The following is a 25,643-nucleotide window of genomic DNA, read 5'->3' on the forward strand; positions in this document are numbered from 1 at the left end:
ACAACTCCATCTGACTTGATAAAAATTGAGGCAAGAGCAGTTGACTTTACATGTAGACTGTTCTGAACTAATGTTGACCCAGTGTATCAAATGAGGATGTGTCAGAATCAAACACACAAGGTCATTCAGAGTAAATGCTGGTCTTAAAGCATTTCATTTGGAGAAATGTTTCTCTTTGCTTTTTAGCTTGCCATAAGGTATGGGCCTAGTTTAATACCATTTTTACTGCCACAACAAAGAAGAATTTTTGACTGCAAAGGCAACTAGAGCTTCAAAGATTGAGTGTTCTGAGTGGGATTCTGACCAGCTACAACTGCTAGGGTCCAATTTCAGTTCTGCCTCTAATAGTGTAACCTCTCCATGTTCTTGTGGACCACTCTAAAATCTGAACTCTGGGGACTGTATGAGGCTGCTAATGTCCTACAGAAATATGCCCTGGAGCAGATTATCCCTGTCTTACTGGGGAAACCATGAGGTCTTGCAGAAAATATGGTGCTGTTCATGAGGGATCCTCAGTGCTGATATTTTCCTATAGAAAGGATGGATCTTTATCCCTCACTGTTAAATTGAGCTTTATTACTACGTGTACTTTCTCTATCCACGAACAGCTGACATGACAGTCATGACACTAAAATCATATTCTCCAATTTGTTATTTTTTTTTCCTCTTTCTGTGCTAGGAATGGAAAGGACATGAAGCAGAAACAACAGGAAGAAAAAAGAGGGAATTGATGGAGTAGTACCAGTTAAAACTCTTCCTTTCTAAGTTCTGTTCCTATGCTAGTCCAAGTTGCAGTATCATGAGGGGGAGTATTATATGTATTCTAGCCTGGCTGTAGTTTCTTGCTTATTGGCATGCTTCAGGAATGCTAGGAGTATTTTGATTTTATTTTTTTCTCCTTGTTGCTCAATTTCATTCACAAGAACTTCACATTTTTGCAGTTACTACTCATACTTCAAAGAAGCAGCACTTCAAAGTGATGTCCTTATGGATACTGTGGCACCAAACTTTCTCTTCCTCAAATTTTGTCTCTCTGATTCTAAGAAGTGTTCATCTGCTAATGAGGGATGGCTGTCAGGGGCTTTACAGAAGTCCTCTGTTGAACCCTGCCTCCCTCCTCTCTTGCCATCTGAGTTACAACTTCTAAGAAGAGCTTACAAGCAATGATGTGGTTTGGATCCTGAGAGCTAATCAAGGCCAGCAGCCTAGGAACTGCACAGATCTGTTTTCTGTTACTGGATGGTAGTGCCTTTATTCATAGAATCGTAGAATGGTTTGGACTGGATGGGACAAAAAGATCATCCATTTCCACCCCCCTGGGACACCTCCCATCAGACCAAGTTGTCCAAAGCCCCATCCAGCCTGGCCTTGAACACCTCCAGGGATGGGGCTTCTCTGGGCAACCTGTGCCAGGGCCTCACCATGCTCTGAGTAAATAATTTCTTCATTATATCTAATCTGAACCTACCCGTTTTTAGTTTAAAGTCATTCCCCCTTGTCCTATCGCTACACTCCCTGACAGAGTCGCTCCCCAGCCTTCCTGTAGGCCCCCTTTAGGTACTGTCAGGCCACTCCAAGGCCTCCCCGGAGCCTTCTCTTCTCCAGCCTGAACAACCCCAACTCCTTCAGCTTGTCCTCACAGGAGAGATGCTCCAGCCTTCTGGTCATCCTTGTGGCTCTCCTCTGGCTTCAGTCTAACAGGACTGTGTTCTTCTTGTGTTGGGAGCTGAACACAGTGCTGAGGTGGCGTTTTGCAAAGGCAGAGCAGAGCAGAGGGGGAGGATCACCTCCCTCAGGTTGGCTTTCTGGGCTGCAAGTGCTTATTGCTGGTTTATGCTGAGTTTCTTATCAGCCACTATTCCCAAATCCTTCTCTTCAGAGTTGCTCTCAACCCATTCTAGGCCCAGCCTGTATTCATGATTGGGGTTGTCCCAGCCCAGATACAGGACCTTGCACTTTGCCTTGCTGAACCTCATGAGGTTCCATACTGATCTCCACTTGGACACTGAGCCATTGACAGCAGCTCTCTGAGTGTGTCCATCTGGACAATTCCTTACTCACCGTGTTCCATCCATCAAATCCATATCCCTCCAATATAGAGACAAGGATATCATGAGGGACAGTACAGCAGTAGCTGTTCAGATATTTCCAGAACTGAGCTCAAGGAAAACACAAGTGGTTTGGCCAGTAAGGGCTCTTCCAAATGGCTTGCTGTGTGGACACAGCTCAGCTGCTTTTGTTACCATCACAGATGTACTTGTGGTCATCTATTTTGAAAGAAATATACTTATTATATGGACAAGAACTCTGATTTAAAAGGCTGAGAGTCAAGTCAGTGATGATGTCTGTGGTGTGCAGTTGTGTGCAATCCTGGTAAGACTGACCTTGTTTATTTGTATCTCTTCTGAGATGGAAGAAACATAGTTTGGTTTGTAGCCTGCCAAGAGATGTATGGTACCCATGAAGAAAAGCTGCTGTTGTGGTGCTTCTGTGTGCAGTGACGTCTGGGCAGCTTGGCCATGGGAAGAGGAAATGTGGGCAAAGGCTGGGACCGTGTGCTTTGTGCTGCTTTCTTGGATGGGTGGGTGGATGGATGGATGGGTGAAAAGGTTGTTAATGAGAGCTTTAGGCTTGTCATTATTTAGTGTGTGCCTTTTGCTGGGAAAATTTGATGCTTTGGCAAAAGTCATTGTGATCGGTGTAGTAGCAACTGTGGAAATACCAGAGTGGGAGGCTTTCAGAGGGCAGTACAATATTGATACCAAGCTGTGATAACAAAGGTCTGTGTTAAGATTAGATAAATTGCTGCTGTCCATAGTCCCACACTACAGCCTCTCTTGCCATGCTGTTAGCAGAGCCCAATTAGTATCAAATAACTAGCCTGTCAAAGTTGGGTGGATACGTTAGACCTTTTTGTTCAAAATTACTGGCTTGTAGTTGTTGTTTTGACTGTTCCCAAACTCATTGCTCTGTTTGTACACAGTTGTCACCAACGTGATGTTGGATGCCATCACCATGGTGTATTTTTCTCTAGCATGCGTAGCTTTTAGAGTTTATTTGTAGAGCATTTCCAGCACCAGCCCAGGTACATATTTGTCTTCCCCAGCACCCTTTTTGTGTTTTATCTCAGGTTTGTGCTGCCCTTAAAGGCCAGTTCCACATGTGCAGCTTGGTAGCCCATGGGATCAGCTAGGATTTCGATTTTGCTGTGTCACCCCACCCCCATCTTGGGGTTTTCATATAGTGGGTAGCATTCTTGTGCCTATATTTGCATAAGCTGTCCCCAGATCCTGCTATCTCTCTAGATCTCTGTTAGCTCTCATTCACTATCGGATTTCCGCTAGCCGTGTTTATCTTTAATACTCGCATGCTTTAGTTTCTGAAGTAGCTTTTGCACATTTTTTTGATGCAGATTTCTGATGTTTTCAGCATCAGTGTGCAAAACAGACAAATAGCATTAGTAGCAGCAATCTGGACTTTTGCATAGCTGCTTATATGCATGGTCAGATTTACTATTGTATTTGAAACCAAGCTGAGGAGGTTGTGAAGGAAATGAAACCCTTTAGAGCCAGCTGGGGGAGCGGATGGACAATGTTGTTATTTTGGAAGCATGAAAACCTGTGATATTAGGCTTGTTAGCATAGCTTAAAATCGCTACAAACTTTTATTTCTGAATTACTTTCTGGCCTTCAGGATGGAAGAAGAAGGGGTGATAGGGCAGTGGGAAGGAATTATTTGCTCTCATGCTAGCTTTTCATATTTTACTCAACAGTGACTTTTTGATGAGGAAAAAAAGGCGAGAAAAAAAGGGGTGGTGAATAAAAGAGAAAAAGTGGAATAAGGAGAAAGGTGGGAAAGTAAGGAGCTTGGAGGGGAAAAGGTAACACAGGTATTCTTCTCAAGTTAAATTCATAGTCTTTGTAAAGTACTTTTGTGCTAGACACAGAGTTCCTCAAATGGTTTCAAAAAAATGAACAAATTCTCACAATTTTATGTAAGGCTTTTTTACCTGCTTTTTTAGCTCATAAGAAGCCATTCTGTTCATGCATATGGTTAGAGAAATGATTTCCTATTTGAAATACACATGTTCAATCTACATTAAAAGCAGGAAAAGTTTTGTTGTTGTTAGTTCTCATAGAATCCTTGATATGTTTACTAACAGGAAGAAATGTAACTCCATTTTAAAGAAAAAATAGATGCAAGCCATATGTACTGCGCACGGAAGGAAGCATCTAAAATCTGGTTTGAGTAAAGAACTGTTCTGTGATCTCTTTGTAGAGCTGAAGGGAGAAGTATTTTTTTTGTTAACAACTCCCTCGTCCCAATTTTGCTCTGTGCTTGATTTTCTCTCCAGATTTGTTAGCTGTTAAGGGACGCTAGCAGTTTTTTAAAACTTATTATCTCTCGATGGTAAATACAACTTCCCCAAACTTTGAAATGAAACACTTTGGCAATGCAAGTTAAAATTCAAATTGGTTAAAAAATAAACATATACCAGCTACACTCAAATGCCTGGGAAGTTTTCATGAATCACTAAGGTTATCCTTTGCCTTCTTTACAAACACCCACACGTACTCATTCACGGCAGTTCTTTCACAATTCTGTCCTCCAGCAGTGAGCTGTTTCAAAGCCATCTGAAGTCAAATTCTGCAAGTAAATAAATCTAAAGTTTTTCTCCCACTTCTCATTTCTACCTGTGTTTCTTTGACATGGAAATTGTCCAGACCATGTAAGAAGAAAGACGGGATGTGATTTAATTATTCCACAGCTTTAATAACTTATCTGGGAACAGTGACAATTAATTGTACTGTACAGTTCATCAATCTTCGCTGATCCTGGATTAAAAAAAAAGAAAGTGTTCTTGTCAAGATAGGGAGCATGTGCTTTTTCTTCTCCAGGTGATCACTAGCAGTACTACAAAGTCCCCAGTCAGCTAATGCTTCCTTAAGAAGGAAATCCTTAAGACTACAAGTTTTTGCTGCAGTAAAGAAAAGGCAATGTTAACAATACAAAGCAAATGAAAGGAAACTGAAGAACCCACTGGAAACAGGTAGCCAGGATTCCCACTGTTCCTAATGCCCTATGAAAGACACCCCCACCTCTGTCTGTATTCCTGTGCTAGCTCAGAGTTTGATGCCAAGAACAATGGGGGAAATTTTGTTTGATTAAATACAGGTTGTAGAGTGGGAGAACCATCAGAGGGGAAAAGGGGATGACAGAGAAAATATCTGGAGAGGGGGGAGAAAAAAAAAAGAAAGGCAGGGGAAAGGAGCCCAGCTCAGTATGCTGGGATTAGGTGGGAACTTGGAGGTAGACATGGGAAATCATCAGGAACAGGGTATACTGGCTGGTGTATGTGACTGAAGGTCAAGGAAAAGACGTTGAGAGAGAAGTTGGGAACAGCTGAGCAAGAAGATTCACCTCACAAGGAACAGTATGGAGACAGGCTGGATAGCTGAGACTGCGGCTAGCATGTATTGTCAGATACAACGAGTCTGAAATAAGAGTTTTTGGAAAGGAGTGTGGGTGCAGCAAAAAGGACTGGGATGAGGAGATATTAGTAGGAACAATGCAGCATTTTAAAAAGAATAAGATGAAAGATGGAGCAGTAGAAGTACACTTCAGTGGAAGAAGCAGAAAGTTTGTTCTTACTAGAGCAACCTTCTTCAAAGGCTAAGGTGGAATTCAGTATGCAAAATTTGCAGTTATCAGCAAATGTCTGTGAACCTGTGGTGAGATATTCATGTTCTCCTGCCCTAGATGTCCTAGGGTATAACTTACTACTGCTACAGGGCATTTTGTCTGTTTGCTTCAAAGGGGTCAGTGGGTTGAATTGGAAGCACCCATTTCTTACGGCTGCCACGTTCTGCATTCCATTCAGCTTTCTTTTGTTTTTTTGTTTACACTATATGAAGCTACATACAAGACATTAAAATATTATTAGTTATATCACAAAGTCATGGTAAATGCTCTGAAAACTTGGGTTCTCAGGTTCTTACACTGAGTACCTGCAATTAGGGACATTAAGTGGGTAGTTTGTGTATGTGATGAATGATACCATCTCTCTACCTCACAGGACCATGGTAAAATACATTCTGTTAATGCTCATGAAGCATGCCAATAGTATTGTGATGAGCACTAAAAGGCCGGAAAGAAATGAGTAATTCTATCTGGAGAGCTGGATTGCAATGAAGTGCAGTAAATGAAGCAGAGGGGCCACATGTTGAACTCTGAGAAGAGAACTAAACACATGCTGTCCACCCCATGAAGCAGGGCTTCTGTAGAATAAAAACAATATGTAACTTTGTATGCATCTTGAAATAGATGTTAATTATGAACATGACGGTCCACAAGCCACCTTAATTTTGCCATGTCTTAAGGGCTAGATGCTGGGTTCAAATGATGATCCTTCCTGTTACATTAGTGTTCTAATAGCAATATATGTGTGCATGTGTATGCAAAGCTTGGCAAACACTGTCATAATTTTGTTTTACAAACAGTTGTGGCAAAAATACATACTTACTCTCAAGTCATTACAAGTAAAACATTCCAATTTGGGAAAAGGAAGGATAAATTAAGGACTTACTGCCCTTAAATGTAGATAGCTGCATTCATGTGATGGATCTTCCTGAGTAGTACTCCTCAGATGAGTGGTTCCAGGACTGAGTCTTTGGTGATTAAGCAGTTCTGCCTGATTTTCTCTGTCCTTCCAAGTGCTGGTATCCCACCGTTCTGCCATGTTGTTGACATTCTGTGTACATTGCCTAATGATTTAGAAATCCGCTCACATTCCATTAAAATTGTTATTACTTACCTCTGTAATGAGACAACTTGCTGGGCATAGGAATTTTATTGGTTTAAGGTGCAATTTGTTCCCTGTTTCCTTTGGGCCCACTCCTGCCGCTGTTTCCTGCTTGTAACTTCCATTGAAGTGAATAGTGGTTTTGTCTTCTGGAGGAGTTGAGGAATTGCCTGTAAACCCAACTTCTGCTGTCAAGGTCTAACATTTCTACAACTGCACTCCTCTTCTATGAAGATGGCTATGTTCACTCCTGGGTCACGTTTTTAATTGTTAGACTTTATAAAGACTGTACATGTATAGTTTTCCTAATTTCCAGTTTGTGACAGGTTTTACGGCCAGTCTGGCAAAAACAAGGTATAGTCAGTCACCATTTTCCTGCCTACATATTTGTGAGCGGGTGGTAAGTTGGGTGTATGAAAGCATTCCTGTGTATTCCTTCTCAGTGACCGACTGAAACTCAGAAGACAACTGCCTGGTCCTCAGAATAATCCTCATTTACTTGCAAACAGCGTAGACCTCTTAATCATTCAGATAGTGCCTTAGTGCGCAGCACTGCATGTGAATTTTAGCACATCGGGGTGCTGTAAGTCGGAAGATTTATTCTGGAAATTTTCTGAGTCACACCCCTTAGCAGCACAAAAGCAGCTTGGAGTGGGAATGGGTTTACTTCGGGATTTCCTCCAGGGCATGGCTTTCTGTCTTGATTCTCTGATGTCTAATAAGGTGCTGGTTCTGATCACAGATTTTTCTTCTGATGGGATGTTTATTGCACCTTCCTCCTTGGATGCTTTCTTGTATGATAAACGTAAATCTCTCTGTAAAGTTGGTGTTGGAGGGGCTGGTAACAGCATTTCCTCCACCTGTCTGTTGTCTTTTTTTTTTTTTTGTGTGTGTGTAATTATTTAGTACAGAAACTCCTGACTCACAGTCAAAAATGGTTTTATTTAGCCTTGTTTCCTTAGGAGGTTAGGGTAAAGAAGGTAGTGGTGTAGAAGGAGATGGTTACATATTGGAGGAGATGGTTATATTTTAACATGGTTAAAAAAAATCTTTCAATGAGGGCATTTGCAATTGAGTGCTGAGAAGAGAACTGGGTACTGACATGCTGTTGTGAATGCGGAGTCAGATGTGACAGGATGAAGTATACATGTATGTTAGTGGCATCTGTTTACATAACTTCTTCAGGCATTTGTATGTTTTTTTTCCACTTTAATTTGAGGCTTCAACAAGCTTTGTCTCTGAGACAGTCTTTCAAAACTTAATTTCCCAGAATTTCCCAGCAAAATGGCAAGTTTCACCTTGTTTTGACACAGAATTGTAACTTGAAAATAGGCGCCATTGGCTCATAAGCTTCACTAACATCAGCAAGTCTCTCAGTGGTCAGGATTGAGTCTTGGAGTGGAAACAACCTGAAAGCTTCCCTGGGCTTCATGCAGCGTGCTTTCTCACAGGACTCTAAATTTTCCTGCGCCCAATGGATTCTGTAGTTATCCTTGGGAACTACAGTTTATGTCTGGTGGGTTCATGATGGGACAACTCTGAGTAAAGGCTGAACATCTCTACATAAGGTGTCTGAGATGGTATACGGTAATTTTTTATGTAAACCAAAGGGTTATAGTTTTTGTAGCCCTTGTTTGTATGGGATACAAACAAGTGTTTGCCCCAATGAGAGGGAATTGCCCTGGATGGAGAGTTTAAAATTTCAGAATGTATTAGATAAAAAGAAACAAATGGAAGGCTTCATGTGTTTGGAGAGATGAATTGCATTCCTGCTGCTTGCTTGATCGGCAGCTAGTTGTAAAAACATACTGATACTATGCTTTGAAAAGCCAGTGAGCAAATGCAGGCCACAACAGAGAGCTCAGTTCAACAGTTTCTGAAATTATATAGACACCGCTGATTTGTGTCTGTTAGATTGCTGGTTCAAGGCTTTGGTTAATATCAAAAGTAGTGCATGTACTTTGATGTTAACACTCTTTAATGTCCAAGTTTACATCTTTGTTTCCGTGATTTTTGAAGATAAGACCTGAAAGAAAGGGAAGTATGCAGTTCAGTGAAGCTGACAGTGGTAACCTTACTGCTCTGGAAAAGGTTTTTTTAGTCTTAAGAAGGGAGTTGCAACAAGCAAGCCAGATACATATTCTGCTAGGAGAAGACTGTGGTCTGTCAATCTTTTTGCCATGAAAAAATGGCATTTTCTAATGGGAATTTGTTCTTTACATCTAGCCCGTTTTGATGTTACAATTCTGGTACATCTAAAAAGACTAATTGCATTTTATAGGATATCATCTGCAAGTTTTTCTGCCTTAAAACAAAAAATGGCTGTGGCATGGCTGATGATGCCACGAGTAACAGCAGAAGTAACATTAGGTGTTTAGGTTATGGATTATCTTTTGCTATTTTCGCTTTCACAAGGCTTGTAGTAAAACAGGCCCAAAAAATGAGATTAAAATGAAAATATTATTTATTAAATATTATTAATCTTAAAGGTTTGGCAGTTTGATCTGAAATATATCTGTATCATAGTTCCAAAAGACACTAGTTGCTCTGTAAAGGGGGCAAAAAAAAAAACCCTTATTGGCAAGATGGACCTTATGTCCTGTACTGGAGAAGAAAGAGAACTACTACTTTGAAAGAAAAAAAAAAAAACAATCTTTGAATATTTAGTAGGCTGGAGAACACTGGTAGATCAAGTCCGTTTTTATTACTCAGGTATTCAGGAAGCTTAAGCCATCATTCAGAACTTAAGGTAGCTTAGATGCGTAGAGGGGGACACTGGCAAAATTTCTCTGCTAATGGTACAACAGGCAGGAGAGTTGGATAGTGTAAATCCAAAGTCAGAGTCAGGGCAAAGAACGTTTGAAAGATTGACTTTTTATTGTTTTCCTGTTTTTTTTTTTTTTTTTTTCCTTAAATTTTTTTTCTTCTTTCTGTAGAGGGATGTGGTAAATACTTATTAGTCAACAGTTCTGTATTTGTGGACAAGTTGTGTAAATTGTGGACACCCATTTTACGTAACAGAAGTGGGAGTCATGCTATGTTTTGCAGAATCGGAACATTTAATATATGGCATGATGTAAGGCAGCTTTACGCTGACTATTCAGTATATTTTGTCTTCAGATCTAACTGGATCTTTTTGTATATATATATCAAATGGACTTTGTATCTTTCCATGTTTCCCGTGACTATTTGCTCTGTAGGAATACTATTTCTCTTATGAAATTATGGTCCATCAGCATTTTATCAATTTGGTGAGTGAAGAAGGCAAAGTTGTGAGAAATGAAGTGACTTATGGAAGACCAGGGAGAGATCTGAAGAACAGAGGGATCTTCAAACCCAGACTCCAATGTGAATTCTCCCATGAAAATTTTACTTGCGTAAGAACTGAAGGTTCAGTCAGGACTGCTAGTACTGATTCTCCTGTACTTAGAAAAAGTCTGTGGCCCTTTTAGAAATAGTTAGAATTCTTAGTAGTAAATTTGAGGCAGTCTTTTTTTTTTTTTTTTAATCCTTTCCCCTCTTTTTTTCTTCCCTCCCACTTTTTTTTTTTTTTTTTAATAGGCTCTTTTCAATAAAATCCAATTTTCTTGTTAGAATACTTTCTCAATTGGAATGAATCCTTCCTGGCTACAGTTCCACGTTCTTTCTCAGTACCCAGAGGTGATGATACCCCTGGGCAGGAGACAGTTGAGGTCTTTTTTGCTTGTTTGTAAATCATAGAATCACTCAGGTTGGAAAAGACCTCTAAGATCATCTATGCCAACCTTTAATCTAGTACTGAAGTCCACCACTAAACCATGCTACTAGGTTCTACGTGTGCATGTTTATTGAAGACCTCTGGGGATGGTGACTCAAAATAGTCAAAGTGAATTAAGTTTTCAGGTGGTTCCCTTCTTCTCCAGCCTTTAACCCATAAAAACTGTGGTTATTTTGGTGGGGGGCGGGGAGGAGGGAATGAAATGTAGTTTGTTTATTTTTGTATGAAATGAGTGTTGCCTGAAAATCCAAGTGGCCAACAATAATAAGGAAACAACGAAATCCCCTTTTGCCAGATTGTTTTGGTGCCTTCATCCATGCACATAATTAACAAGTTAAGAAATCTTAACCTGCCATGGCTAGTGTAATAGGAAGAGAGGGTGACGTTTTACTAAAAAATGTTTGGAAATGTTTTGAAGGTATGACTATTATTATGACTTAACTGCCTGATTTCAGGTGTCCATTGCATGATGATAAATGGAAAAACAGAATATTGCTTAAGATAGTTAACAAGCATTTAAATAAATGCAATTAGATTGTTAAAAGCTTGCAGAAATATCCCAATGTCTTAAAATCTGTTACAGAACATTAAGGTTAGAAAGATCGAGGCAGATGTAGTCAGAAAAGTGAAATCTTAAAAAACGTTCTGTTTATCTCTGGAACTCAACAGAAAACATTAACGATTAGCATATTTTTTTACCTACAAAATGATCTCTATCCTTTTTTGCCTAGTCAACATGCACCAGTCCTTGGGGCTCCATCTTTTTATTTTCAGCTGGTGGTAGTATACTTGGTAACTGGGATTTGAAGACTGTAACTCTGTGAGGTAGTATGGCATAACGCATCTCTGCCACAACTTGTGCATCCTGCACGATGGAGAAAACAGAAGAATGGTGTGAAGAGAAAGAGGTTGGCCTCTGGGAAGGTGCATCACTTTTTCAGGTATAAGGAGAGGCTTTTATTGAAAGGAGGGAGGTACCTCCATGGTATAGGCAGGGAAGGCAGTCTGTGAGCTTTTATACTTACTGCACCTATCTGCTAGGTAAAGAGATGGTTTCAGGTTTGTGGTTTTCTCAAGGATACCAGATTCTTGGGGAGAAACAGTGTAGATAAAAGGAGTATATGACAATTTCTGTGGATTAGTAGCTCTGCAGTTTTTAACTAATGGGCTAATGACTAGAAGAACATTCAAAGCATATTCAAATCCTTTGGTTTGCAGGACTTCAGTGTTTTCTGAGGAGGTTTTTTCTTTGTTTTTTGCATCCTTAGCTATAATTCTTGCATTTGTTGTTCAGCATTCTTCCCCTCCTGAATAGTTTAAACTTCTGATGAGGGTTGTGAAAAGCTCATTTCTGTGTTCAGGTAGCCACCATGCCTGTGTGTGTGCTTGTGCAACAACATCCATGTATCATCCAGAGCTTCTTCTAGAATCAGCTGGATTTTATGAAATGTAGGGTGTGGCTGAATTTGTGTGTGCACGTGTACATACATACGTGTGTGTACCTGTATATGTATCTATAGATATCTGTATACCTCTGCACACAAAAAAATGTATATATCATTTTAATCTGAGACCTTGATGAAGTCATTGTTCTCAGCTGCGATTGCAGCTACTGCAAATCAGGGCAGAGTAACCTCTAACATATTTTTAAACAGCTGGTATGCTTCAGAGGCCAGAAGTACAGGGATATTGTGGAAACACTGACTCTTACTGCAACTGTGCAAAAGGATGCAGCAATAAATAAATAAATTTCGCAAGGAAATAGGTGATATCTGCCATCTAAACTGAAGGGTTGTCATGGCTCTGGGTTGTTACAAACTGCTTAGTGACTGGATAGTGATTGCATTTAGCAGTTTGAACCCATATTAGGAAAAAAAAAGGAAAGATATTAACTTTGTATGCAAAACACTAATTACAGTAACTTTTATATTCTGTTGCTGCTGAGGTGTATGGCCTGTAGGTGTTAGAAATGGAGATGGTGTACCAAAGCGGGGTTATAACTCCTCTGTCACTATTTTGCTTTTTTTTTTTTTCCTGGCTTCTAAGCATGGCTAATCTAATTTACGTCAGGCTACAAACGGCTTTGTAAAACAGCTTTAAGGCCCGGTGTTGCTGCTGGCTTGGTAGAAAGTGACAGCACCACAGAATATGTCCCCCAGTGTCTACGAGTGAAACGAGGCGGTTACCCTCAGATAGGCATAAATGCACTATTAGATGGTTGAGAAATACATTTTTCCCCCCTAAAACCCTCCTGGGAATTTATTGTAGCGCCTTTGATGTAACTAATTAGCCCGCTCAAAGTAAGCAGTGACTAACAGCCTAATAACGGGCTAATGGAAGGAACTTCATAATGTTTTCAAATCAGGATGCTTTGGAGTGTCTTGCAAGAGGCTGAGGAGCTTTTCCCCGATGAGAAATGGTTGCCAATAGTCAGATCCTGATGTCTGCAGTCGTTTTTCTCTCTATCTGAGACCCCGGTTCTTTGAAGAGGCTAGATGTCGGAGCGGAGCACTAGTCCCAGAGATATTCTGAAAGTGCTAAGTTTGGTTTCAGCCCCCATCGGCAGACTTGGAGCAAAGAGTTTGGGGCTGTTACACAGCAACTTGTAGGCTTTACTGAATTTTGTACGGTGGAACACTTTATAAAAGGGGAAATGAAAAAAAGTCAGGTTGTTTTTGCAAGAGGTCCTTTTTTTTTTTTTTTTTCCTAGTGTGAGTTTCTCAGTCCTTAAGTAGCAAAATCAGAACATTAAATGTACTCTACCAAGGAGGGGAAATGTTTTTGCCTACTTTCTGGTCCTGTGAATTTACAATGAGAAATGATATATCTAAGTGTTAATTTTGCCAGTTAATTCTCCCTTCAAATGTCTTCTATGCCTGCATTCTGTTCTTTTTACCATGTTAACAAACATCTCCAAGACATTTCCCACTTGCCCAATAGCCTGCGCAGTGCTGATGCTGGACCCGAGTCCCTCTTGCTCTACTTGCACGAATAGTTTCACCGAATCCCTGGGATTATGGTGTGAGTAAAGCAAGCAGGATTTGGCCTTGTAGGCCCCACGAAGGTAAACTTAAAAGCTCACCACCTGCTCGATACCTGGGTGTGGGGTTTAGTGTTTCTTCCACAGCAGCCGATGTCGTCACTAACACCTAAACCAGAGCATTGGGGGCTGCACTCGCGAGCGGTGTTAAGTATCACTGCAATAATCCACTGTCTGTAATGGGAGAAACACGTAGCACTGAATTTGGGAAGGGAGAAAATGGCTTTCAGCTGTTTTGGTTTAAATTGTTTGTTTTTGTTATTTTAAAGCCTGGGTGGAAATAGGCTGGGAGACAGCTTGTTGAGAAAGGAGGCTCCCATTTCTTTGGGGGCCTGACCCTGCAAGTTGCTGAGGATTGGTGCCTCCGTTAGCTCCACCGAGGCTTGCAGCCCAGCAGGCTGGGGCTCCATGCTTCAGAGGCTCAGGCTGTGTGTACGGACTGGCTGGCCGCTCACCTGAGTGACTCTAGGCAAACTTGGCCAACAGGATACTGCGGGAATCTGGCTCAGCAGACAGCTTCAGCAGCTTGATCCAAGGTCACTGAAGTTAGTGGGATGGCTTGAGTATCAGGTCAGTAAACACACATTCCCAGATGTTGCTTGTTTTTACTTATTTATTTTTTTCCCCATGCCCTGCAAAATATTGTTGCCTTGCTCGGCAGGATGTTGGGGCCAGGGGCAAGGCAGCCCAGCCCTGCCTTTTGCCCTCCTTGTCTGCGTTTTGAAGGGAAGATTCCTGGGACTGACAAAGAGGTTTCCACAGCGCCCTGTGCCTTTGTGTGTATAGGTAGCCCTGTGTTCCTGAAGTAGGATTTCTCATTTTGAATGAGATTTTTGACATCTGTCTATAGATCTGATGCTAGGGTCTGGAGAAACAGACTCCCAGTTATATCTGAATTCTTTAACTGAATTCTAAGATGCTTTGTACAGTTAGCAACTTCCCCAGCAGTCCTGGGGAAGAGTTATGTGCACGGCTGGAAAACTCTGCGAGCCGTGGTTCAGGTGGTAGAAATGCACCGCTAAGGCAGTGGTGGAGCAGCGTTAGCTGTGTAAAGGCCCATTTGGGTCAGCGGGAGCTCTGCCACTGATCCAGAAGAGTGTAGGATCAGGCTCAGTTTTGGAAGTCATAGAAACTGTGTCCTGGCTTCCTCTTGCTTGGAGAAAAGGACTGAATTGAGTTGTGCTGTATGTGCAGCTAGACTGAATATACATATCACTTGTATAAAATAGCAGGGGGTGGAGTATTATGTAAGTATTTTCAGGATTGGGTCCGTAGGCAGTTCTACTTAGTCTTGCTGATAAATCCTTTTTCTTACAGTGAGAGTTAAAGTTTTTGTTTAAAAACAAAAGAATATAACATGTTTATGGAAACAAACAAGAATTCAGAGAAAAGAGCTGTGTATTTGTATTCCAAAGGTCACAAATCAGTTTCTGGAAAATACTATACATATGGTAATGGAAAAATAACTAAGCTGAAAATCCATTACGAACGGGAGTATAAATCTATACATTTTCAGTGGTGAGCTCAGATAGTGTATGCTATTTATAATAAAAGTCTTGTATAAGGTATGCTTAAGCATTGCAAAGAAGGTAAGTACTGTACTTGTTATCTAACAGATTTTGTAGCCTCTCGTATGGTTGGTCTCTATTTTTAAAAGTGATTATGAGCATTGTGCTTCATATCTGTGTTAGCCTTTCCAGAGCGCGTGCTTCATGTGCAATTGCTCCAAATGCAGGGAAATAACAAACTTGGTGCTCAATTTAGACTACTGTACCCACCCAAAACAAAACTTTGGTTACAACGCAGGCTTTTAAAGGCAGGCACAATCCTGCGGATGCATTTCCTACTGCTTTGCTCTTAAGGTGGCCAGAAAGTAGTGATCAATGGATGTATGCAAGAAGCTGCAGATGCCCATGTCCTAATGAGCTTGGCAATTGCTCTACTATATTATTCCAAGAAAGAAAATACCAGGTCTCAAAAACTTAGATCTTCTTAAACGTGAGGGAAATTGCTTTCTTAGTAGATACCTATTTTATTAAGAATTTAAGTAGTCAATCTCTTTTGCATCCCCCTCCCCCCTGCCTTCTGGTTCACAGCAACCTAAAATGCTACTTTTCTGGGAACGGCTGATATTCTGACTTCAGTTTTGTAATTTAATGATGGAGAGTTTCCTTAGTAAACCAAATTTAGAGTACTAGAATGCTTATCTTATATCCAGACCTTGAACATAAAAGGCATTTTATACCAGCAATTGTTCATTTAATGAGCAATTGCAGAGTGCAGGACGGTTAAGGGATTGAGCTATATGCACCATTATTGCAAGAAGTATTCCGAAATACCAGAAATAGGACGTAAGCTCTGATCAGGGGGACTGTGAGCACAATTACCTTCTTTTCAAATCCTTCTGTGACACTGCGGGAGGAAAAAGGACTTTGAAACTTGAAAGGAAAGAGCTTGCTTTCAACCTCAAAAGCTAGGAGGAAAGGGCTCTGAAATTTGCTCAGTATTCCCAATTCACCATTAGCCTGTTTCTTCCTTTAGCCTCAAGGCATTCTCCGCTTTTTGAAAAGATGTTAAGAAATTCAGTCACAATAGAGAGCCTAGTTTTGAACATGTTTCACTCGGTCCATTGAGGTCTGGTCTTCAGCCTTTGTGTGGGGTGAATTGAGCTGAGCAGCAAGCTGGTTGGGGAGAGGTGAATGAGCAGTCTCTGTGCAGTCACAAATTCTGGCAAAGAAAAGATTACCCTCTCCTTTATTTTACAATATGCATTCCTGTACAATCCTGCTAGTGGCAATATGCGGAGCTGAGCTTGTGCTTAGGTCAACATGGAGCACTTGGTTTATAGCAACTCTTGTTAAGTTTGTCTTGTAATTGAAGCTGCTGTTGACCTTGCTTGGAGACCATTTGTAAAACCGTTTATTTAGCATAAACTGAAATAATAAACCCTCCTTCTCTTAGGCCGATTGTGATAGGGTGACATTAGTTTGATTTAATGATTAGCCGCCTGACCCCTCAGCTAGAGAGAGCTGCTTGAATAGGGAGAGTTCACTAGGAAGCACACAGGAAGAATACTAATGAGCTTGTTAAATTTAGCATGGCACCAACCACTTTTAATTCCTCTAATGGGAGAAGCACTGCCTCTGAGAGAGAGGGAGGGAGACAGGGAGAGGGGGGGAAAGGCAGAGGAGAGAGAGAGAAAAAGAGAGGGAGGAATGTCCACAGCCTGGTAGCCAGAGAATTTTGGTCAAGAGAAGAGCTTGGAGAGCGTGTAAGCCAGGGTCTTTTGGACTGCGTTGTAAGTACGTTGCCTCTTCTCTTACCCAGGTGCAGCGTGCCGGCAGGTTGCTCGTGCGGCAGCAACGCTGCTACCTGCCAGTCGCCTGCAGGAAGGCGGTGGGGAACTTGGCGCAGGGACAGATTTAACCGGACCGGTGGTGTCTCCTTTAAGCCGGGGTAACTTTAAAGTGTGCTGGGGGTGATTTTCAGCAGGGTATATCAAGTAGATTTTAACTTTTTATATATATATATATATATATATAGTTGCTGATTCTACGAGGTTTAAAATAAAGAAGTGTTGACTTTGTCTCTTGAGGTCTGTGAAACTGTGATAAAAGGAAAGAAGTTAATGTGGGAAGAAAGTTTAATGGAGTTTTGTGCTTGATTGTGGTTTGCCCTGCTTTTTAATTTGCTGGGTAAATTAGCTGAACAGCCAGAAGTACGTTTGCTCAGACACACTGTCCAGTGCAAGCTGTTCTGTTGATTAAATGAGGTAGGTGCTCCTTGGTGCTAAACACTTCTAATAAAAACTGCTTCAGATCATAATAGCCGGACTAAATCGGGTATTTCTGAGTGGATGGGAGAATCTTGAATTAATGCAGTCGTTCCAGACTGGGTGCCTGTAACACGTGTCTCTGGCTCCTAGCTCGCAGGGCATACATGAAGAAAGGGAGGCTTATGCAGATTGCTTTGGAGGCCTGATTACTCTCTGCCCCCACCCCAGTCTGTCTCTTCTACCTGCAGAAGGCAGGATGAACGGTGCTGAAGTCGGTGGGCTCCCACCAGTAGGAAGCAGGTAGAGATGAGGGAGAATTGGTCCCCTTCACTGTAACTTGTCTCTGCAACATTTTAGTAAATCAGATGTTTCTTTTGACCCTAAAGCAGGCTATTCCTAAATCGTGAGAAGAGGAGTAGCAGCCATTGTGTGTTTGGCTGTGAGGAACCTTTGGCAGATGCTGCCGGGGAAGTGGGCTGTTTGCTTACATTTTTGCTATAGAGTCCCACTTGTTGCCATGGTGGACAGTATGTTTCCGTCAATAATTTGGCCCGGTGCAGCTTGTCTGCACTCACTCTAAAACTTGATAGAACAATTCAGCTGAAACAGAACAAGATCAGACAGCTTTCGCCCTTTGGCTCACTGAAGTGGCTCTGGGAGACTAGGCAGAATTATTGCCGGAGAAGTTTCCCCCTCAGTGTAAGCAGGGGGCTTTTCCAAACCTCTCGGCTGTTTGTGTTCTGAACCGCAGTGATTGTCAAGCCCCCTCGTCTGCCCCCTATCCAAAGCAGCTCTGTGGGGTAGAGCGGGAAGTAAATGCTTAGCAAAATGTTTGTCTGTTGAAATTCCATATTATTGCAAAAAAACCATCATGTTTACTTTTTAAAAAAAAAAAAAATCTGCATGAAGTTTTATGTGGTGGGCAGCATACAAAACTGCTTGACTTTAACAGCAAGCGGCATTAATTTCATGACAGAGAGAGAAGGTTGATACAGAGGAAAAAATGCGATTTTTCTTTTGTTTACTTTTTTTTTCTTGAGGAACCAGAAAAAAAAGGGAAAACTTATTAAAGCGAAACACATTTTTCCTTTAGTTTCAAAGTTAGTGAAAGTAGGTTTTGAATTTCATTCAGCAGTTTAAAAAATCGTTCCATACCAGTCCCCAGTACCTTGATTCATGACACATGCGTGTTTTGAGAAGGAAGGAATAAAACTGAAGCCTGAAGACAGGCATGAGCTTCTTGTTGTATTCCAGGATGGCAGTTTTAACAAATATTATCTTTATATGGAAGAGTAAAAGAACTGAAATCCTATCTGATCCTCAGATTGATTATACAGCCACACAAATCACTTTGGCTTGCTGCTTTCCATACCGTGGTAGCACAGGTTAGCTTGCTCTGCTTAAGGGTCTGTCAGGATTTCAAATGGAGTGTAATCCCCTATTTTTACAAGAGTTTACATCTCATCAGTGAAAGTTCACTCTAGGTTGAAATTTAACATAAAAGACTCCAGCTAGAGAGAAACGCGATGGAAAATGTGACTTTGGTTGGGGTGATTTATTTTTTATTTTTCAGTTATACAAGCAGTTTTCTAAAAACCTCATATAAGTTTTAAAGTTTTAGACTCCCTTTTGCAGTCCTCTAACTAAAAACAGCTTTGGTGTAAAAAGTGGAAACCTTAAACCCTGCTAATCCAGAGCAGGGACCAGTGCCTGTGCATATTAATAAAAAATAGAAAAGGGCAAAGGGTTTAAACTCTACAGCATTGTTGTCTGTTTCTATTAACTCTTTCTCCTCAGACCAATCCGGGAAGCGCTCTGTATGGAGAATTACCGCTGGCTGTTAAAAGAATTCAGTCCCTGGAAGATGCTGATAAGTCAGCAGACCCTGCTTGCCGTAATACCTGGAGATAGAAAAATAATTAAGCGTTCAATAGGCTACACTGCTGGGTTTTGTTGTTGTCCCTACTTTGGAGGAGAGGGGGCAGGGAAATGCCTGGAGAGCACAGCATTAAAAGTAATGGCGTAGCTAGTTTGTACGTATAATGCCCCAAATTCAACTCCGGGTATCTAATACGCATGGAGCCTGTTTGTAATCTAATTTATATGAAAGCAAATAGGTTGAGTTACGCTGGTGGCGAACTTGTGAGAGTAGGCTCATGGTGAATTGCCTGCTGGTGCCTTTGCTGTTTGAATGAGCGCAGCAGGGCAAGTTGTAAGTAAAAATGTGGCCCTGACCTCAAATATTCTGGCCTCTGACAACTGAGGTGAAATCTTGGCACTGCTGTAAACAACCCTGCTTTGCCTGTGGGTTGTAGGATAAGTGTACCTGAGCTGTGTTTATTTCCTAAGGGTACTGTATTTTCCTTTCCAGTTACCTTTTTGCACCCAGTGTTTAATCTGAGGTTCTTAATATACTTTTGAACAACTTTTGATGCTAGGAGTATTTATAAATATTTCTTCAAGACACACTGGTGTATGCCCACACATACAAGGTGGTTTATAGAGCAAGGTTGTACCTGGAACATGGGATCTGCCTGAATCCAGCCAGCAGTTATGCACTGGTTTAGAGAAATGTCTGTTTTAATGAAACAATAATACAACTATGGGGGGTGTTTACAGTAGATATTTGTGCAGCTAAGAAAACTCTTCTGGTACATGTAAAATACACCTGGGGAAGCCACATGTGGCTTCTGAGGGGAAGAACCCCTTGGTGTGGTTTTCAGAGGGTATGTGTGGCCCACAGGGGAGCCCAGGTTTGGTTAAACACCCAGCTGTGAGGCAAGGCAGGCCAGTGGATCCATCATCAGAAGGCCATAGGGCCCTTCACAGCAGGCAAAAAGGCCTCAGAGGGGGATGCTGGAGACGAGCAGGTGAAGAGCCATGGCCTGATGGACATGTGGAGAGGAGGCCTGCGGATACTTCTGCCTTCCCATACTAAAATGCACACATGCGATATCATAGGCCTAAGGGGTCATCCAGACTGGGGCTTGGGCTCCACCCTCCCCACTCTCTTTCATTTTCCCCCTTTTTCATTGAGATTTTTTTTTTAATTTGTGGATATGGGAGTAAGGACAGAGGGTGTGTGCTCCACCATCCTCCACACATGTCCCTGTGGTGGCACTGCCGGAGCAGTTGTCCCCAGTTGTGCCTGCCTTACGCAGCTGGTGCTGGATTTTGGGCAATTTTACCCATTTCCTTGTTGCCCACCTTGCCTCTCATCACTAATGACCTTTCTTTAAGGCTCCAGCCTCTCACAAAAGCAAGCCTCTGAAGGACTGGAGCAGCGCTGCAGAGCAGCAGTGGGTGGCGAGGTTTGATTTAGGCTCAGCTAGCGGGGTTCATCTTCTGCTGTTTGTGACAAATTGTTTTCTTCCTCCCCATCAGGCAGGCAAAACTTCCAGTCTCCTTGTCCCGGTGGCAAAAAAAAATACAGCAAGTCCGTGTCTGTTCTTGCAGGATTGATAGCCCCGCTGCTAAATGCATCAGTGCATGGGTGACGATGATCTACCGCCCAAGAGCCGAGCTGGTGTGCTCGGCCTGTACCCACAGCATCCCTCACAGCCCGGCGTGCACCGACGGCCACTAACTCGCGCCCCGGCGTTTCTAGTGATGGTGGTGGCGGGGAGAACTTTTTATTTTATTTGCTAAAAATGGACTAAAAGTCTCTCACTCTTTCTGCTCTCTCTCTCTTCTTTGGTATTTTTTTCCAGAGGATGAAAGTCCTGGACAGACCTATCACAGAGAGAGAAGGAACGCAATCACAATGCAGCCACAAGGTGGGCAAGGCCTCAGCAAGATCAGTGAAGAGCCCTCAACATCTAGCGAGGAAAGGGCCTCATTAATAAAGAAGGAGATCCATGGATCTATATCGCACCTTCCTGAACCTTCTGTACCTTATCGTGGGACATTGTTTACTATGGACCCCAGAAATGGTTACATGGATCCTCATTACCGTGAGTATTTGCTGCAGATTTGTTTCGGGGAGCAAGGTTGGAAGGCTGTTGAGGCTGTCAAATTGAGTGTCATTTTATTTGTCACATTGCATCGTCCCCGGAGCCAGTTCCTTTGTCTGTCTTAGGGTTGAGGTAAATGTGTTCTGTTTTTTTTTCTGTCTCAAGTTAAAAGCAGGGAGCAGTTGCATGGCAGCTCAAAATTAGCACAGGCCACTGCAAAGCAACTTCCACAGGATATATCATCTGTTGCTAATCCTCCTCAACGATCCAGTGCTGCATTTGCTCCACCCCCTTCATACACGAAGGAAAAAAAAAGCCTCATTAAAGAAAGCAGAGAAGGAAAATGAAACAGCCCTCAAAATCTTTTTTTTTTTTTTTTTTTTTTTGGAAACAATTTTGAAGTGCAGTATTAAAAGGAGAAAGGGAGAAAGGACTGCCTTGTACAATAAGAATTTGGGGAGTGATTGGAAACTTTATTGCTGCTGTTATTGTTTGCTTTTATTATTTTTAAGGATTCACTTTTTCACAAGCATGCAGGCTAATAGGGTAGTTTTGTCATTTTCTTTCCCAGCTATAGTCCCCTGAAGTTGTACAGGGGAAAAAAAGGCAAATGTTTTCAACTTCTGAATTCCTGCTCAGGCATTAATAAAAAAGTAAGAAATTAACTGACACTTGAACACAGATGTGGAATGGATTTATCCACAGGCAAAATGTGAGGGAGTTAAGCAATTTTTTTCATCTGCTTCTAGTTTTTTTTTTTTAAATGGCAAAAAATCATTTAGTTGTGTAGTAATGAAGTACATCTTGAGGTGTCAAGGCTTGTGCCTTTTGATTATAGATTTATCACCTAGTCAGGATACAGATTTGCCATTTAACCTTCCAGTCTCCAGTTCCAGATGATAGGTTTAAGACCCACAAAGAGGGGCCAGTCTGTGTTGTTTTTTTTTTTCCTTCACATCATTCAGAAATTTTAGTGTTTTAAGGCAAAAGGTCATTAGCCAGACAACTGATTAGTGAGGACAGCTGATTAGTGCATGTTTTTTTGCTAAAGAAAGTGCCAGGGATAAAAGCTAATTTTATCCCTTCATTAGTTGGGCTAGCAGCAAAGGGGAATGTTCACTCATCAGGGTGCAGATCAAAGTATGTCTCGCGCAACCTTAAATCTCACCGACCTCTTTTTTTTTTTTTTTAAAAAAAAAAAGAGCCTGATTGTTAATAAGAACGAAGGCATTATGAGAAAACGAATACTTGCTGTCTTTGTAGTCTAGATCAGTGTTTAGGGAAAAAGTTTGCAGCGAAGCTTTTCAGCTCTCTTCCAATGTACACACTCCGTTTCTGCACACTGTCCTCTTCTCTCGCTCTTACGCAGCCCTGTTCGAACCCTGGAGGGGAGTTACTCATCCTTCTGCCTGGAAGGGTGTGCAGCAGCACGCTAGTGGCAGACTTGCCTGCCAGAGAAGCGTGAATGTGCAGAGCAGAGTACTGCTCACAGTCAGCAGCACACAGAAATACAAGCTTGCAGATAGGAGACACCAACTGCAGCGTACAGCTTTGAGGATTAGTTAACGCAGACCCCAAGTCTCACTCAAAAACAAAAATCCTGGTAGGGAAGCAAATCACTTCTGTGTGTAGGCACTACAGCTGGAAGGAAAGGAAGCATACAACTGCCCCCCCCCCCCAAAGCCCCAAACAACCGAACAACAAACCTTATGCTAAATTTAGTGATTGCCATTTTGACCATCTGACCAGCTGCTAACTAACCTCTTAAATCTGGACCAAAGTGTCTCTGATACTACTAAAGATTCAGACTGAGGAGTAGGGTCCAGCCAGTCAGAATGACTGGGTGGTTTGGGCTTGGTTTATTTTGCTTTCTGTTATTAAATTTGCCTCTTTTGACTGGAGTTCCCAAGACTTTATGTAGCTGCTATGTCTATATTGTGACCAGTAACATGAGCTAGTTAGGATGTGTGGACTGCTAGGGAAGCATCGATGTCAGAAGTTGAGGGAACAGCATAAGTTACCCTCCATATAATGATAGAGAAATAAGTGATGAGTTAACTTTAAATGAACAACAAGATCCTAAAGCAGAAGTCTAAGCCAGAAAAATATCAGATGGGCAGACCCACTTCACTGCTGCTGTATTGAATTGCTGGGTTTTACTCACTGATTTATAAAATCCCTCAAGCTATTAATGTCATATAAAGAGCCATCATGCTTTTATTTACCTTTAATAGATGTGATACAGAAAGAAAACTAAAGAGACAAATGTCTATCTAGATTTATAGGGAAGCAGACAGGCTTACTGAAATTTTCATAGTAGTTGTATCATTTATATATGTAAGACATGCTTTCATCGAAGTGGTGACAGTATTCAGGCTGACACTTATAGTGGGCCATATGAACAAGGCTGAATAATGTAATCATATCCCAGTCCCACTGTAGCAACAGGTGAGGAACCAGCGAAGCTATTGTTCTTTTCCTTAGTTTCTTGCCAGTTTTCGTGGGCATATGGATAGAAAATACTGTTTTAATTCACCATAGTTGGGTATGTAAACACTCAGAGTAATTCCTTAGTTTCCCTGTGGTTGGAAAATATAGACTTTTCAAGATGCCTAATTTGTGCTTCTATATATACCCACTTTGTATTTAAAAGTGTGGGCAGGCTTCCTGTAACACAGGAAGAGGGAAAATAATTTTTTTTTTGTTTTGAAGAAGGACATCTGTATATTTTTATGGCAAGAAAAGAAAAAGAGCATTTAAGTCAATTGTGTGTGGAACGCATGTCTGCTCCAGGAGCTGCAGTTATTAGAAACAACTTGAATGCCTTGCATTTCTACATGTAAATATGCGTGTCTCTGTGTATGTGTGCTGCAGGATTTTCTGTTATAATTTTTTTCCTAATTAAAATGACTGATGTTGTAAACGTTGGGAATAATAGTTACCATATATGTGGAATAAATACCTCATCGAGGGGGAGTTAGCTCTCCTGCAGAGTGTGGGTGGGGAGGATGGTTGTGTTTCAAGTGGACCAGCTTTTCAAACAGCTGGGATGAAACATGCTATGGAGCTGGCGGCCCTTGTGCACCGCCAAAGAGCTCCTCAACTGTTTAGCAACCGAGGATGAGAGTGCGGCCTTGTGCTCAGTCTGGAGACCTCTGTCCTCCCAGAAATAAAAACAAAAACACATCCAGGCCTAAAACAGATATTTTTGTTTTCAGTTATTTTGTCATTGTTATGATTTTCTCAAGCATCGATTAAACACTGGTCACTAAGGATGTTTTTTAAAACTTTTTTTTCTGTTTAAAAGCTTTAGAGGAGATGACAAAAATGCTGGGGTTTCCCTTCATATGTTACAGCTTTTCTTTACTGAGGAGAGCAGCGTTACTGAGCTTGAGCGTGGATTTTTGCAGTGTTTCTTAAATGGATTGGAAAAAAAAAGTGTTTCTCAAACACTGATTATGGTGGTAGTTTGAGCCCCTTGTTAAAGTAAATTCTGTCTCCAGAGGTGGGGCTGAGGCAGGGATAGCAACTTCCTTTTGTTATTCTCTCCCCAATTTTAATTCCCACGCAGATTTATGGCAGTGCTAAGACTGCCTGTCTCAAAAGTCATTCCTCATGGAAAAAATGAATCATTCCTGATGTAAACACTTTGATTTAAAACATACTGCTGGTATTCTTCCCTGCGTTTCACAGCTCATCTGAAAGAATTGTTAGTTCCTAATTAGTAAAGCCTGAAGAATTATCTTAAGCAAAAAGCAGTGACAGTTCAGTTGGCTCTGATCTAAAAATTCATATACACAGGAATGGCCCTGGCAGGATTCTTTCTGGTACGTCCCTTCAGCTCAGTGGTTGCACTGAACATAGCTGAAAGCAGGATCTCACCCTGCTTTTTTTTTTTTTTTTTTTTTTTTTTTCTTAACAGGGATTTATTCTGCTGGTTTTGAAGCTTCTGTATCTATCTGGGGAAGCGGGAACTGCTTATTGCACATTTCATAGGATTAGCCCTCCAAATGCATTGATTGCCCTCAGTTCCCACCAAATGTGTCTGGACTTGTGCTTTGCAGGGATCATGTCCTCATAACTGCCCCCCTTAGATTCCCCGGTGTTAATGTCATCTCAAAATCAATTTGCAACACGAACAAAAGACCAAAGCAAGGAAAATAACAGTGCTAGTTCACTAGGTGCACTTGATCATTTACTTGTTCGTTGTTTTAATTCCCCTTAGAAGAATTCCCCTTCCTTCAATCTTCCCCATAGAAAAGGAGGGAGAAATATAATAAAAAGGAGATCAGACTGTTTCTACAAATGGTAAGTGG

The 25,643-nt window shown here is 41.4% G+C and overlaps 1 protein-coding gene across 1 annotated transcript in view; it reads left to right on the forward strand.

Annotated features, from left to right (window-relative positions):
- The window catches only part of GLI3 (GLI family zinc finger 3), a 208,881-nt gene that overhangs the window by 43,498 nt on the left and 139,740 nt on the right, over positions 1-25,643 (forward strand). The window contains exon 3 of the mRNA XM_082753540.1: positions 21,085-21,327. Within this exon, the coding sequence (XP_082609666.1) occupies positions 21,085-21,327 (243 nt within the window). The remainder of the gene's footprint in view (positions 1-21,084; positions 21,328-25,643) is intronic.

Source organism: Aythya marila (genome assembly GCF_965140915.1).
Source record: "Aythya marila genome assembly, chromosome: 2".
Taxonomy (NCBI): domain Eukaryota; kingdom Metazoa; phylum Chordata; class Aves; order Anseriformes; family Anatidae; genus Aythya; species Aythya marila.